Source organism: Otolemur garnettii, unplaced genomic scaffold (assembly GCF_000181295.1).
Source record: "Otolemur garnettii isolate 467f Iridium unplaced genomic scaffold, OtoGar3 scaffold00004, whole genome shotgun sequence".
Lineage (NCBI taxonomy): Eukaryota > Metazoa > Chordata > Mammalia > Primates > Galagidae > Otolemur > Otolemur garnettii.
Window position 1 is genome coordinate 30,021,488 of NW_003852399.1, and position 16,175 is coordinate 30,037,662.

A 16,175-nucleotide genomic window follows, 5' to 3' on the forward strand; every position below is an offset into this window, starting at 1 on the left:
GTCTCCTGCCTCCACCTCCCAAGTAGCTGGGACCACAGGCGCCCGCCACAACGCCCAGCTATTTTTTGGTTGCAGCCGTCATTGTTGTTTGGCGGGTCGGGCTGGGGATTTGAACCCGCCACCTTAGGTGTACGTGGCTGGCGCCTTAGCCGGTTGAGCTATAGGCGCCGAGCCCACTCTTGTTTTTGAACACCTGAGTTCTGCCTCCCACAGTGCTAAGATTACAGGAGTGAGCTACCACACCCAACCTGATTATTGCTTTTTTCCCCTCACTCCTTACCTCTAATTTAGCACCTTTCTATGGATTTTGCCTTCATTTCACTGAAATCCTTCTGCTTCTCTCATCCTATAGTCACTCCCTTCATTTAGGTTCTCATTTGTCTATGTAGCTGAATGACTATAGTAGCCTCCTAACTTGATAATCTCATCAGCATATTGGCTCTGATAACCTCTCTATTATTAGTGTTCTTTCTAAAATGGAAATCTGACTATGTCAGTGACCTACTTAAATCCTTCAAAACCTTCCCACAGCATCAAAGCTCTTCCTGCTTTGGTCCCTGCTTACTTTTACAGCTTCTTTGCTTGCCACTTCCCTCCTTTGGCCAACTCTGACAACTGAAGAACTGAACTCAAGTCCAAGGAACATCTAAAGTGTCTTTGTGACCCTCCTCAAGCTTTTATCTCACTTACTCCCTACATTGCCTGTAGCACTAATGATACTCTCTTGTAATTGTTGGCTTATCTCTCACTCTGCCAAGTTAAATATACAGGGAATGGCTTTTATTTGACAAAGTATCAAGGCTTCAGAAACATCTAAGTACAAGGATATGAATAATTGTAATGCAAAAATGAAGATTAAAAACATCTGTCTCACATGAGAGATAAAAATTGTTCTGTGAATCAACCTAAGGTCCATAATAGTACAAAGGAATAAAGAAAATGGTGTATATATACCCAATGGAGTATTCAGCTTTTAAAAAGAAAGAAGTCCTGTCATTTGCAACAACATGGACGATCCTGGAACACATTGTGAAATAAGACAAGCAAAGAAAGACAAATGTTATTATTTAAATATAAAAGCTAAAGAAGTCAAACTCACTGGTTAGCCATATGTAAAAGACTGAAACTAGACCTGCAACTCTCACCACTTAACACAAATTAATTCATGATGGATAAAAGATCTAAATCTATGACATGAAACTATAAAAACTCTAGAAGAAAGTATGGGAAAAACTGGGTCTTATCAATGCAGAGAAAGAATTTATGAAGAAAACCCCATGGGCAATCGCAGCCATAACAAAAATAAATAAATGAGACCTGATCAGGTGAAATGCAAACTAATACAGACTTTTTGGAAAGAAGTACGGAGACTCTTCAGAATTAAAAGTAGACCTGTTTGATTCTGTAATCCCATTACTATGTATCTATCCAAAAGAAAAAAAATCATGGTGAGACATTACACGCAAATATTTATAGCAGCTCAATTCACAATTGCAAAGATGTGGAAACAACACAGTGCCCATCAATGCATGAATGGATTAATACACTGTAGTATATGTACCCCCTGAAATACTATTCAGCCATTTAAAAAATGAAGGCTTTATATCTTTCATATTTACTTGGAAGGACTGGGAGAACATTCTCTAAAGTATTGTACTCAATACTAAGTTGAAACTAGTACATCAATAACTACAGACCCACATGAGAGAAAAACTAAATTTAAAAAATAGTGAGGCAGAGAGGGGGCTCAGTAAGTTCCCACCTAATGGGTACAATGTATGGGTCTATGGCATACCTCATGGGTGAAGGACACAACTACATCTCAGACTTTACCTTACAAACACAAGCAGTGTAACTTAGTTGTATATACCCTCTTGTCAATCTAAAATTAAAAAAAAAAACCAACAAACAACTAGAAGCAGAGAGTAGAAGGTGGTTACCAGGGAATGGGAAGATGTAGGTCAAAGGGTATGAAGTTTTGATTAAACAGAACTTAGAAGTTCTAGACATCTGATGTTCAGCATGATAACTATAGTTAACAACAACATATACTGCAAACTTGAAAATTTATAGACAGTATAGGTTTTGATAACAAAGGCCATTCTCTATACACTTGGGTAACTTTGCACAGGGGGAGATGAGTAAATGTTAAATGTTCTAACTAAAAAAATTGGTGAATGTGTGCTGTGACATGTTAGCTTGATTTAGTCATGCAATAATTTATGCATATATCAAAACATGTTCTGCCCCATAAATGTATGCAATTTTACAAAGGAGTTCTGTGTCTTCAGAAGCAGGAGAAAGATAGCATGTGCTTCAAGCAGGAGACCTAGTCACTTTCCATTTCAGAACAGCTATCCCCACAGCAGGTGCTGTGGATGATACAAAAGAAACTAAGATATAGTCCCTTCATTTGAGTATTTTGCGGTGGACTTAGAGCTTTGGAATATGTTTTAGCCATTCCTTCCCTCTGCTGATACTTCAACAGCATGTCTTAGAAGTAACTTAAATGACAGTAACTTAGAGGAGCCATGACTGCTTTGTCAGAGTGTTTTTAAGGACCCAAGGCTTGGTTCTTCTCTGCTTCCCAGATCACTTTTCTGCCTCTCTGCCTGTTCTGTGTCCCAGGAGGCCAGTCTCTTTGCACTCCAGCTCCTGTGCCAGCTGGCTTCTTGACAGCTTCAGCCAATAGGAAGGACCTGCAGGATAGACGGTAGAGGGGCCAGGTGGGGGTGTTTTTCCCTTGTTCCTTCCCTCCTTTGGGTCCTGTAGCTGCCTCACTCCATGGCAACAGCTCCCCCCACCAGCCCTTAATAGCTTCCAGCTCCCTTTGGGTTCTGGTAGCATTTTGCCTCTTGTCTCTTGTGCTTGCAGTCTTCTTATTTGTTTCCCTTAATGCTGCTCACACCACTGTGTGGAGTCTCTTCATTACAGTTCCTTCCATTTGTACTCCTAGAGTAAGTTATGTTGCCTGCCAGACCCTGATTAATACACTAAATATATGTAATGATAAGTGAATACAGTGGTAATATTTATAGTTACTGAACTGATGAGATAAAGCCTGACTAGACTACCTCCAGGTTAGGACCATGTGTTGTTAATTTTTTTATATCTGCAATGCCTAATAGAAGTTTCTGGTCTTCAGTAGGCATTCAGTGACTTATTTTTTCCAGTCAGTGAAATGAAGTGAGGCCATATGATTTGTATTGAGAGCCGTATGCATGCACTCCTGATGAGATTCTGCTTTCCCCTTGCTGCTGAGAAGCAGCTTTTCGGGATTTTTGTTCTGTCACAGTCAGGGTGTGGCAGCTCCTGCCGAGCAAGGCACTTCAACTTATGAAGGCTTTAATATGAAGTCTGAAGCCTTTATGTTATTTTTAAAGCATTCCCTGCCTCAGATTTTTGGAACTGGTTTCCATCTTATTTATTTATCCATCCAATAATTGGATTTATTTTTCTATTAATATTTTAAATTATAAAAAGAATTACATCTAGTTGTTAAAAGTGCAGATACTACAAGGAAAAGACCTCATGTCCTCTCACCATCCCCTTCTGTTCCCTAACTATGAACTTTGTGTATATGTTCACCATTTTGTTGAATAGCTTTCCTTACCTTTTTCTACCTAAATACATGTCATGGAAAGTCATACGTAGGTTTTATATACTTTTCTCTAGTTAAATTTAATATTTTTTAAGTTCCGTTTTCTTCTAGTGGAGTTAATATCCATTTATATTGGCAATATTCTATGGATATTAACTCCACTAGAAGAAAACGGAACTTAAAAAATAACTTTTTGTATAAGATGTAGACAGAATTTTTAATTCTTTTTTCTTTTTTTTTTTTTAATAAAGACAAGGTCTTGCTCTTACTTAAGCTGGTTTCAAACTCCTGAGCTCCAGGGATCTTCCTGCCTCAGCCTCCTACAGAGCTAAGATTACAGGCATCAGCCACTGCACCTGGCCTTTTCCTTTTTCTTCCAAAATTATAGCTAATGGTCTCATTACATTTTACTGAGTAGTCTGTTTTATCCACATCATATTAAATGCCACTGTTACTGTTATTAAATGTTTTTAGTTCTTTGTTTCTGATCTTATTCTGTATATATTTAATCTGTTTAGCTCTTTATGACCATTTTATCAATACCTATTTTATGCTAAGAAAGCTGGATTTAGAATTATATTTGGATCTAATAGTGTTTGGAGTTAAATATAATTTATTTTTATGATTATAGATGTTGTTAAGGAAAGAAGGCTTTTATTACATTGAATTTATATTTAAGGCTATGAAGTTGCCTCTAGAAATCAGTTTGAGAATTATTTTTAAATTGAAGAAATATTGTTAAGAATATGAAATTTGCCAGGCGCGGTGGCTCACACCTGTAATCCTAGCACTCTGGGAGACGAAGGAGTGTGGATTGCTTGAGCTCAGGAGTTCAAGACCAGCCTTAGCAAAAATGAGACCCCCGGCTCTGCTAAAAATAGAAAAACTGAGGCAAGAGAATCACTTGAGCCCAAGTTGGAGGTTGCTGCAAGCTATGATGCCCTGGCACTCTACCCAGGGCAACAGCTTGAGACACGGTCAGAAGAAAAAAAAAAAGAATATGAAATTTAAGTCTAAACTTAAGGTTTTATATCAGCTTCAAATGTTTATTCTAAAGATGAGGAATAGCCCCATTTTCCTTTTTTTATTTTAATCAAATAAAAGGAAAAATTAGAGGAAAATAATACTATTTTAATGAGAATTTTGAATTATAGATTACTTTCATTCCCTGACTAATCCTAAAATCTAATTATATTTGTAACTAACGAAGGCTTTAAAATGACAGCTTGGTGTCTCTGCTTTTTATCCTCTCTCTCCCATTGCTTGTCTCATTTGCTTAGATTACCTAAGAGTGGAAACACATGATGGTTGAAAGCTGCCTACTTACTGCTTTGTTGTATATTTAGAGCAGTGGTTCTCAACCTTCCTAATTGCTGTGTTGTTACAGATGGAACAAAGGGGTCGTGACCCACAGCTTGAGAACCACTGACTTAGAAGGTTGTGGGTTCACTTATCCTTGCTCATTTTTTAAGTTCCTTCAAGGTATTTATCTTTCTGCTAAAGACCTGGAGAGTTCAATGATAAATAAGGTATAGGATCATTTTTATTCCCCCTGTGAAGGGGCTTATAAGTGGTTTTTTTTTTTTTTTGAGAGAGAGAGAGCCTGTGGCATCACAGCTCACGGCAATCCCAAACCCTTAGGCTTAAGCGATTCTCTTGCCTCGGCCCCTCAAGTAGCTGGGACTACAGGCACCCAACCACAGTGCCCAGCTATTTTCTTGTTGCAGTTGTTTTAGCTGGCCCAGGCTGGGTTCCATCCTGCCACCCTCGTTGTATGTGGCTGGCACTGTAACCACTGTGCTACAGGCGCTGAACCTATAAGCATGTTTTTTAAATGATGCTTATAATTAAGGAAATGGTAAAGACTTCAAAGAAAGTTACAGTTTATTTACCATGTTTTGTTACCTTCCAGAATTACCAGTTGAGCAATTACAACTGAGAACATGAGGGGCTCAAAGGCATCCTCAAATAATATTCAAGACACCACAGACAAAGATGGTTATCTTGTATCAGTATGACAGAGTGAATTTATTTGGGGGGAAATTTAGCATGCTCTGTTTTTCTATTGACTTTGAAATAAATACTGTTGTTTCTATTTTGTTTTTATTTCTACAACCAATTTAGTTTAAAATTATTGAGAAGCTTCTATTGATCTATCTCAGTTCTGCTTTGAATAGGTATTGATCTCCATCAGTAATTTTGTCTGCTTTTATGTATGAAGTTTAATGGCTGAACTAAGAAGTTGTCGTCAAACAATATTTATAATTTATAATAGGAGTGGATCTGTCCAAGATAGAAAAACATCCAGATGCAGCCAACCTCCTTCTAAGACTGGATTTTGAAAAAGATGTAAAGCAAATACTCTTCTTTCTTAAAGATTTGGGTATAGAGGATAACTATCTGGGAACATTCCTAACTAAAAATTATGCTATTTTCTCTGAAGACCTTGAAGATCTTAAGACCAGGTAAGGCTTTTACAATGATTTTCATATGACCCAAAAAGTGGTAATGGAGGAAATGCATGTATAAGTTATTATAAGTCTTTGCTGTACAGGAGTCTACTTAGATAATGAAAATGAATGTTTATTTTTTGTTACAGACCTTCTTTGATCTAAAGTATTTAAAACTAAGTAATAAAAGTTCTTTTATTCAACTACCCATATTATTTTTATGTTTTCAACTCATTGCTGAGTCAGTACTTTATTTAGGAGAATAAGATTTTTTTCCTACAAAATCCATTAGCAAATGGCTCACTTTTCTAAGAGAACACTTAAAGTTATGAATGCCTGATCATGTGTGTTTTTTTCTGGCCAGTTTTTGATGGTAGACATTTGACATTCTCTTGACAAATTATTATATAATTTGCTTAATCATTCTGTAAGGTGGCTATTTTGCTTGTTCCTTTTTTTTTTGTTCTTTAGCACTTTTACAAACATCTTTGTACTTCATTCAACATTCGAAGAGTTAACTGAAGCTGTGAGGATTGATACAGCTAGCTAATATTGATCAGTGAGATAAGAGTCCTGCTAGGCATCAGGAATACTACACAGAGCAAAGCAAAGTCCATTGTTCATCGTTACTCTGCCTGTTACTCAAACCAGTCTCTATTCCCAGATTCACTAAGGGGAGCAATGGTCACCCTATTGACCAAATCAGAAATATTGGTATTAGCTTTGGCTTCTCTTCCTTTAGTATCTACATTTAATAAATCACCAAGGCCTATTAGTTCTTCCTTTTTATATCCCAAATCAATCAGCCAGCACATTTCTCTTTCCCCAGATTCACTAAGGGGAGCAATGGTCCCCTATTGACCAAATCAGAAATATTGGTATTAGCTTTGGCTTCTCTTCCTTTAGTATCTACATTTAATAAATCACCAAGGCCTATTAGTTCTTCCTTTTTATATCCCAAATCAATCAGCCAGCACATTTCTCTTAATCTTTAGTTCGAATACTTGCCTCCAGTCTTCATCATTTCACACCAAGATTACTGTGTGTGATCTGGTTAGAGTCTTACTTGATCTGGTTGGAGTCTTGATTGCTTGACTAGAGCCCAGACTACTTTCCACACTGAAGTGGAGACCTGCTGCATTTTAGAGCACTTCCTTGAGCCATCGTAGTCTGTTGGCTTTTTTCTAAATTAGGAGAAAGGAAATCAAAGACTGCATTCCTAACATTGAACAATTTGAGTCCTTATACAGGGTGGCCATCAAGTTCATGTGCAGTTTAAAATAGTAATACACAGGAACTTTAGATGTATATGTAATGCACAGGGACTTTATGGCCACCCTGTGTATGCAAGGTACTGGGCTGGATTTTAGATAGATATAAAAGACACATTTTCTCCCTTCATGGGAATTGTAGTCTGTTATAATATAGGTAGGCTATCACAGTTCATGGGGGAGAGCAAATGATTCTAGGAAACTCATCTGAAACATCCAGCCAGCTCTGTTACTCCTGGCTGTCATGAACATTAATTCCCTCCCTAGTCAAAAACCAACTTGCCCTTGTTACTTAAGATTTATTCTAAGAAAGCATAAATACCAGAGGTGGGGATCATTTCAGAGGTGTAGGCTTTAAATGTTAGGTGGCATGTCTGAGTTTCAATCTTAGTTTTATTACTAATTGGCTGATGAACTAAGACAAGTTATTTAACTCCCTAAATCCATGTTTCCTCAGCTATGATGTGAGAGAGTTACCTGGCTCACAGTTTGTTTTTTTGTTTGTTTTTCTGGTGAGAATTAAGATAATATCCTGATATATTTTAGACATTTAATAAAACTATCTTTCACTATGTTTTAAATTTTTAAAAAATCAATAATGTTGTCTCATAGTCAAACTTTCTATATTTGACGTCTATGTATTTCGTTTTCAGGAACTTGTCAGAAAAACTCAGTTGTTAATAAAATACATTTTGAAGGGATGTAGTAAAAGTTATTTATGATACACACTTAAGAAATATACTAACATAAAGAAAATTTCTACTTACAACTATACTTAAAAGTCTTTCATTTTACAAACTTTGCTTTTTTTAATTTTTTTTCCTGTTCTTAGCCAAAAAAGATTTTTTTTTTTCCAGAGACAGAGTCTCATTTTGTCACCCTCAGTAGAATGCTATGACATCACAGCTCACAGCAACCTCTAGCTCTTGGGCCTAGACGATTCTCTTGCCTCTGCCTCCCAAGTATCTGGGACTGTAGGTGCCCACCACAATGCCCAGATATTTTTGTTGTTGTTGTTGTTGTTGCAGTTTGGCTGGGGCCCACCCTCGGTATATGGGGCTGGCCCCTTATTCACTGAGCCTCAGGTACCACCCCCAAAAAATATCTTAAACAGAATCTATTTTATTTTGTCCTATCAAGTAATAAAGTAAACCAGATTAACTGAAAAGGGAATTCTGCTAGTCGATTTCAGAATTATTTTTCTGTTTTCAAGTATAAATGGAAACCATTCTAGAGCTGGGTGTATACTTGGTTTTAACTATATTTGTGCCATTATTATAGAATGCTTTTGTTTTTATATATTCTTATGGTATGGGAGGCTTTAAAAAAATAGTTGTTGCTTTGGTAAGCAGTATGTCATTAGTAAGTATATAGCATGTGTATGTGTATTTTTGTTTCTCCAGGGTAGCTTATCTACGGTCAAAAAATTTCAGTAAAGCAGATGTTGCACAGATGGTCAGAAATGCGCCATTTTTGCTGAATTTTTCAGTAGAAAGACTGGATAACAGATTGGGATTTTTTCAGAAAGAACTTGAACTTAGTGTGAAGAAGGTAAAAGCGGGGGGTGGAATTTATACATTTCCATGTCAGATAAATTAAGGAGCTATTACATCTCATGTTTCTAACCTGATACCTGATGCATATGATTTCTATAAATTCCTGGAACTTTTTGTACACAAATAAGTTAGACATAAACCTACATCATTTTATAACATTCCCTCAAATTGGTTCCTTAAGTTTTGTTTTTTCCTCAAACAGTACTAAGTTTATGTATTTCTAGGGTCCCTACCATTTTTCTGAGATTCACATTTTAACTTTGTATTACTAGTAATAGTGCCTTAGTTTTCCATAATAGATAAATATGCACATACAGTGGTAATAGATTGCTTTGTTTATAACTATAGACTAGAGACCTCGTCGTTCGTCTCCCAAGGCTACTAACTGGAAGTCTGGAGCCTGTGAAGGAAAATATGAAGGTAGGATGACTTTAAGCTTGTAAGAAATCATCTTCTTTCTCTAAGTGCTTAATCCTCTGAAGAGAATAGATTTTGCTGTTGTCATCCTAAAGAAAACTAGATTTTAAAAGAAGTTAATTTCTAAAAAGAGAAATTGGAAATTATAAGAAATATCTAACAAGCAGTTTGTTTCAGTTTTCTGTTTTCATAGCTATTATATGAGTAAATCACCTTGCACGCATTGGCACCCATAATCCTAAAGTATCAGATTAGGCATATGGGTAGCACCTAGAAACTGCTTCTGTTGCCCAGCATGGAAATCTGTGTCTACATTACCTAGTCTCTGTTACTAGTCTATGAAACTGCTCTTGTTGCCTAGTGTGGGAGTCCTTGTCTATGTCTGGGGGAGTTTTGGCAGCCAGATCCAGAAGACTTCTGTGAAGGGAGCAATGGCCAGCACAAGGTTGTCTTTAACATCCGTGCCATTTGCCTGCTCTAGTTCTATCACAACATACCAAACATTCTGTCCTTCCTCTAAGAGAATATTATGAAGCCAAGGACAACTGACTCTTACATACAAAGCCATAGTAGTATTTGGAATGATTACATAAGGCATGTTTTTTAGTTGCTAAAGCATTTCATATCCAGTCCTGGAAGAAATGTTTATTAAGCCCCTGCCCAAGCACTATGAGGAAGACAGCCCCTGCTCTCAGGGAGCTTAGAATTTAGCACGGGATAAAATCCAGAGTGACAACAGCAGTGGCTTGGTGGGCAAGCATGGGACACTGTGGAAGCACGGAGAGGACCTAGCCCATGTTTGGGTGTTTAGTTTTATCTCCTCTGTCTGGAATTTTGACTTGCAGCTTTTCAGATAACAAGTATGTGGTTGTGCTTGAGAGAAGCAGCTCACAAAACACTTTGAAAATCTTCCTGACGGTCTGTTTGGCATAAGTTAAACCTGCCAGCCCTGCCATGTTCACTCTCTGGTCTTACAATTATGGTTGCTCCTTTTGGTGATCTTCATGATGATTGCCATGTTGTGAGTAGCTCATTCTCAGGAGAGGGGGTTGATATTCCAGTGACTCCACAAGCAGAAAGCTATAATGCCTTGAGAGCATTGGCATAGCTGTCCCCAGATTTTAAAATGTCATTATTTTAAATTTTAAAAGAATCAATGTGGACTTAGTGTAGTGCCAGAATAACTAGTTCTATTCATGATTCATAGGAAATTTACTTTCTTTTAGGTTTATCGTCTTGAACTTGGTTTTAAACATAATGAAATTCAGCATATGATCACCAGAATCCCAAAGATATTAACTGCAAATAAAAGGAAACTTACTGAGATCTTTGATTATTTGCACAATGTGATGAATATTCCCCACCATATCATTGTCAAGTTCCCACAGGTAACGTAGCTCTGCTCCCTGTAACCACTGCCCTTGCCCTTCAGTCAGAGCTGCTGTCTGGCTGCATAGTGCTGTTCACTTATGGAAAGTTTACAGTTTCCAGGGCACACATGTTCTTCTCCTGAGAGGGAGTCAGTGATTCATCTGTTTCCCTCTAGTTTCTACCTATTCCTCGTTCTGCCTGTTGGAGTCAGGCAGAACTAGTCTAACGTAGTCTCTACTGTGGTGTTTTTTCCCATTTAAATTTGAAATAGATAACTTTGCTTAAAGGTTCTTTCAATGCTATGTGTATATTTTATTCACAGTTTATCTAAATTCAAGAATCAGTCTTTTTTTATTTGTGAGACAGAGTCTCATTTTGTGCCCTTGGTAGAGTGCCATGGCATCATAGCTCAATGCAACCTCCAACTCCTGGGCTTAGGCAATTCTCTTGCCTCAGCCTCCTGAGTAGCTGGGACTACAGGCGCCCACCACAACACTTGACTATTTTTTGTTGCAGTTTGGCCGGGATGGGTTCAAACCTGCCACGCTTGGTATATGGGGCCGGCGCCCTATCCACTGAGCTATAGGTGCTGCCCAAATAAGTCATATTTTAATGATCTCTTACTCAAGCATAAAACAAGTTCCAGTTTGCCATCGTGCCAAGCCCATAATTATATTTTCTAGGCTAATCAGACTTGGGTACTCTTGACCTGTCAAGTGACATTATCTGCTGTTCATAAGAATAACTCTTTGAAAGCTGAGACCTTGCCTAATTTATACACTGCCGAATCCACAGTGCCTAGAACTACATCTGGCTCTTTATCAGGCTGTAAATACTTGTTGAACAAACGAATGATTGAATTTCACCAACATAATCCTTTCTTCCTATTTGCCATGTGAATAGGCATTTAGTATTTACTGGATAAATGATAGATTGAATTTCATTAAATGATCCTTCTATTCTGTTTGCTAGGGTATGTTCCTGTTCTTTATATAAAAGTAGGCAAAAGAAACACGACCTCAGAACTAGACCGCATGTCGTTCAACTCTTTCATGTATTATGATGTTTATTGTAATCAGACTTCCTTAGGAATGGGCCTTTAATAGAAAATTTTCCTCTTTCACGAAATGCAAACATATTCATTATAAAAGTGTTAGAAGCCAGCAGTTGTGTAAATTAGATTTATGGAGCAAATGTAAAGTAATCTTCCACTAGAAAACAATGACAATTTTTTTTCTCCAGAGTTGCTAACTAATTCAGTGACAATAAATAAAAGAATCTGATCTGCCTCCTCCTTGCCCTACTGGTCCAGTCATTTTTTTCATATGTATTTGAGCATCCGCCTCGTGCTAGACACTGTGTAGACACAAAGGATACAAAAATCAGACATGGTCTCTGTTCTTATGAAACTTGTAATCTAGGGGGAAAACTTTTAATCTAGGTTTTTAAAATGTAATTGCTTTACATAGTGGTAAGAGTCTTAATCAGAGGTCCTATAGGAGTGATTAATTTAATTTAGAAGAGGTAGGGGAGTTACAGAAATAATAATAGCAGTTGAGCACTTAAATGTGTGCCAGCTCTATCTATCTTTACTGCTTTACTTGTATTACTCATTTAATTCTCCTAACAATCATATGGAGTAGGTACTATTCTTATCCCTATTTTACAGATGGACAGTGTAAGCATAAAGAGATTGAGTAAACTGTCCAAAGTTACCCAGTAACATGGGGTAGAAGTAGAGCAAGGGTTAGAAGTCCATAAACCCACACTTGCCACTCTACAAAGTGATTTTAGTCTATAGAATAATGAGTGGCGTTTAAAAGATGAACACAAACATTCCAAGTAGAGGAAACTGAGCTGACCAGATGCCTCAAAATCACTTGGTTAAAAACATTTTAGACACCCCAGGTCCTTTATTGAAAAATAAAACAGGCTTGGTGCCTGTGGCTCAAGCGGCTAAGGCACCAGCCACATACACCTAAGGTGGCGGGTTCGAATCCCCAGCCCGGACCTGCCAAACAACAATGATGGCTGCAACCAAAAAATGGCCAGGTGTTGTGGCCGGCGCCTGTAGTCCCAGCTACCTGGGAGGCGGAGGCAGGAGACTCGCTTGAGCCCAGGAGTTGGAGGTTGCTGTGAGCGTGATGGCACATGGCACTCTACCCAGGGGGACAGCTTGAGGCTCTGTCTCAAAAAAAAAAAAAAAAAGCTTATTAATGGAAAAATACATTAACTGACAGTAGAGCTCTGAAGGATCTGATACACGTTAAATTTGGGGCTAGTGTTTCAAAACTCAGTGGTATGAAACTAATTTTCTCATGAAGATAACAGGCTTGGTTGACACATGTCTCTTATGATTAATTAAAAATGAGAGTTAGTCATAGTGACCTGTAACTTGAAGAGACTGAGGTGGGTGGCTTGCTTGAGCCCAGGAGTTGAAGACCAGCCTGAACAAGAACAAGACCCATATATACAAAAAATAAAAATATTATAGACAGGCATAGTAATATGTGCCCGTAGTCTCAGCTACTCAGGAGGCTGAGGCAAGAGGATCACTTGAGCCCAGGAGTTTGAGGTTGCTGTGACCTATAATGATGCCACTGTCCTCTAGCCCGTGACAGAGCAAGACTTCGTCTTAAAAAAAAGTGGAGAAAGAAGTATAACAATAACTGGTAAATTTAGTTATTTCAAAGAGATGATGGAATGTAAAGGATAATGAAAGGAGTTTTAAGGTAATGAGCATGAACTAGTCAAGGGAAAGAAGTTACATTCAGGATCCCCTTAAAACCTGTCTCTCCCCTTTCACTGAGTTTCTGTGGAGGCAGAACTGGAGTCTAACTTAGGATAGAGAATATCAATAATTCTCAGACTTGGGGGGGCTTTTTTATTAACTCTGAGAATTTAATGCATCATTAACAGTATAAAATTTTTGTGACAGTAGCAAAGTGGTTCCTGATGGCAAAAACTATTACCCCTTTCTCCACCTCTCCCACCCCAAAGAAGAAAAGAAAACTTTTATCTGAGCTGTAGCTTTTGGACTTGAAAGAGCACATAACTCTCTAATGATAAAGTAACCCTCAACCCTTAGAGAAGTAATGTAGTATCTGGTTATAAGCTATATAAATGCTTCAAAGTATTGTTATAGTTAGGAAATTAATAATACTTTGGGAGCATCAGCGTCATTTGTGCTTTTGTCTATATATTGTACGACAGTTTTTTAAGCCACGAATCATTGTGTAGGAACCATACTTCTGAAAAAATACATCTAATGCTTCTTACATCTTAATTTGTAGTAATATTGTGGTAATGGGAATTTAGTTACCAAAATGAGGGCAGAATAGCATATAATTTGCTTTTGCAGAAACAAAAGAGATGTTCTGTTCTAAAACCAACACAACTTTTTTATTTTCTTAAATTTTTTTTTTTAGAGACAGAGTCTCACTTTGTTGCCCTTGGTAGAGTGCTGTGGCATCACAGCTCACAGCCACCTCCAGCTCTTGGGCTTAGGCGATTCTCTTGCCTTAGCTTCCTGAGTAGCTGGCCACAATGCCTGGCTACTTTTTGTTGCAGTTTGGCTGGGGCCAGGTTTGAACTGGCCACCCTTGGTATATGAGGCCAGTGCCCTACGTGATCACTGAGTGAACCAAAGGCACCGCCCCCAAGACAACTCTTACATTGAGTTAGCAACCTATACATTTTTTTGGTCCCTATTCTCAAAATACTTTAGTTTTCAACAATTGTGTTTTTCATAGTGTCCTTTCCAAATGATCTGTTATTTTGTTTTTGGGTGAACATAGAAAAAGAGCTCTGGAGGTTGTATGCATGTCCAGTTTTTACAGTGTCTCTGTAGCATAACCAAGAAGAGAGCTTGAGGTACAGTACTAAGTGGGGTTCTTCCAGGCCCTCCGAGGGAGCCTCAGATTCCTTAGGCTTCAGGCTGTAGCTTACTTTTGCCGAGATCACCCACTTCCCCTTCTTTTTTATAGTGGCTCTAAAGACTTAGTCTGCTTCTTGTTACTTTTTAAAGTTGCTGCCACTCAGTCTATTCCTTAGAGGAGTTTTAACCCCAGGGGGACAAGATATACTTAACCTAGTTGCTTTCCAAAGAGGTCAGATTCATTTCATTTCAATTCTTGTCAGGGGAGCTGCGGGAATTTAAAAGAAAGTGTAGGTAAGTGTCACAATCATAAAATCTTATAAATTTTTGGATGACATAGATCTTGACTTCTAACATTGCTTCTCAAACTTGGTAGATGTTAAGTATTATCTAGATGGCTTGTTAAAAAGGATTTCCGGGCCCTGCCCTATAAGTTTCTGATAAAGTAGTTTTGGGGTGAAGCCTGAGGATTTGCTTTTCTAACACATTCTTACTGATCTCTGGACTAGTCTGTTCTTTGCCCAACAGTGTAGCCCTTAATTATTTTATTAGTGTTCTGGATATGGGTTTTGAGACCCTTTCTCATTATGCTATAGGATTTAAATCCTCTGGCATTTATCATATTTACTGAGCATGTGATTAATACTTTATAGTACTTGTTATCTTATTAAAATTTTCAGGCAAGGATTGGCGCCTGTAGCTCAGCTGCTAGAGTCCCAGCCACATACATCGGAGCTGGCAGGTTTGAAGGCCTGGGCCTGCCAAACACCAATGACAACTACAACCAAAAAATAGCTGGGCATTGTGGTGGGCACCTGTGGTTCCAGCTGCTTGGGAGGCTGAGGCAGGGGAATCGCGTAAGGCCAGGAGTTTGAGGTTGCTGTGAGCTGTGACACCGCAGCACTCTACCCAGGGCGACATAGTGAGACTCTGTCTCAAAAAAAAAAAAAAAATACAAAATAAAATAAAATTTTCAGGTAAGTAAACTTTTTGATATTTTGTCCTTCAGTGTATATTGTTTTTAAAAAACTTTTTTTTCTTTTTTAGGTATTTAATACAAGGCTGTTTAAAGTCAAAGAAAGACACTTGTTTCTCACCTACTTAGGAAGAGCACAGTATGATCCAGAAAAGCCTAACTACATCTCTTTGGACAAATTAGTATCTATTCCTGATGAAATATTTTGTGAAGAGCTTGCCAATGCATCAGTACAGGACTTTGAAAAATTCTTAAAAACTCTCTAGTTTTTAATGAATATTAAAATTTAATATTTCAAAGTCAATGTTTATATGAATATGTATTTTTAAATAAATATCTCAGGTCTCGATATTGGAAACAATTTCTTGCTTTTGTAAATGTGGGTATGTACACTGTAGTAGATCTATGTAGTAGATCTTTCTTACAAGTTCCCAGTGACTTAATTCTTGTTTGTTTTCACCATTTCCTTCCTTTTCAGGGAGGGGAGAATTAAAAATATGGGAAGCTTAGAGAAAGGGAGAGAGTTGATTTACGTTAACCTTGTGCTTTGTCAAGCCAGTGAAAATGAGAACAGTGATTTTCCTGTTCTTACAGTCTCAGGACTTTTAAAGTGGTTTCACCACAAGATGGCTTTATTTCCTTGAAATATTATGTTC

At 37.8% G+C, this 16,175-nt stretch overlaps 1 protein-coding gene across 5 annotated transcripts in view; it reads left to right on the plus strand.

Annotated features, from left to right (window-relative positions):
* Nucleotides 1–15,850, plus strand: part of MTERF3 (mitochondrial transcription termination factor 3) — a 23,628-nt gene extending 7,778 nt beyond the window's left edge. For 4 of the 5 annotated variants that reach the window (XM_023517753.1, XM_012810749.2, XM_003782463.3 and 1 more), the window contains 5 exons: nucleotides 5,877–6,066; nucleotides 8,726–8,873; nucleotides 9,227–9,298; nucleotides 10,522–10,683; nucleotides 15,591–15,850. In XM_023517753.1, coding sequence (XP_023373521.1) covers nucleotides 5,877–6,066; nucleotides 8,726–8,873; nucleotides 9,227–9,298; nucleotides 10,522–10,683; nucleotides 15,591–15,785 — 767 coding nt within the window. In that variant the 3' untranslated portion in view covers nucleotides 15,786–15,850. The remainder of the gene's footprint in view (nucleotides 1–5,876; nucleotides 6,067–8,725; nucleotides 8,874–9,226; nucleotides 9,299–10,521; nucleotides 10,684–15,590) is intronic. The other variant, XM_023517762.1, reaches the window with a different exon arrangement.
* The last annotated feature ends 325 nt before the right edge of the window (nucleotides 15,851–16,175 follow it).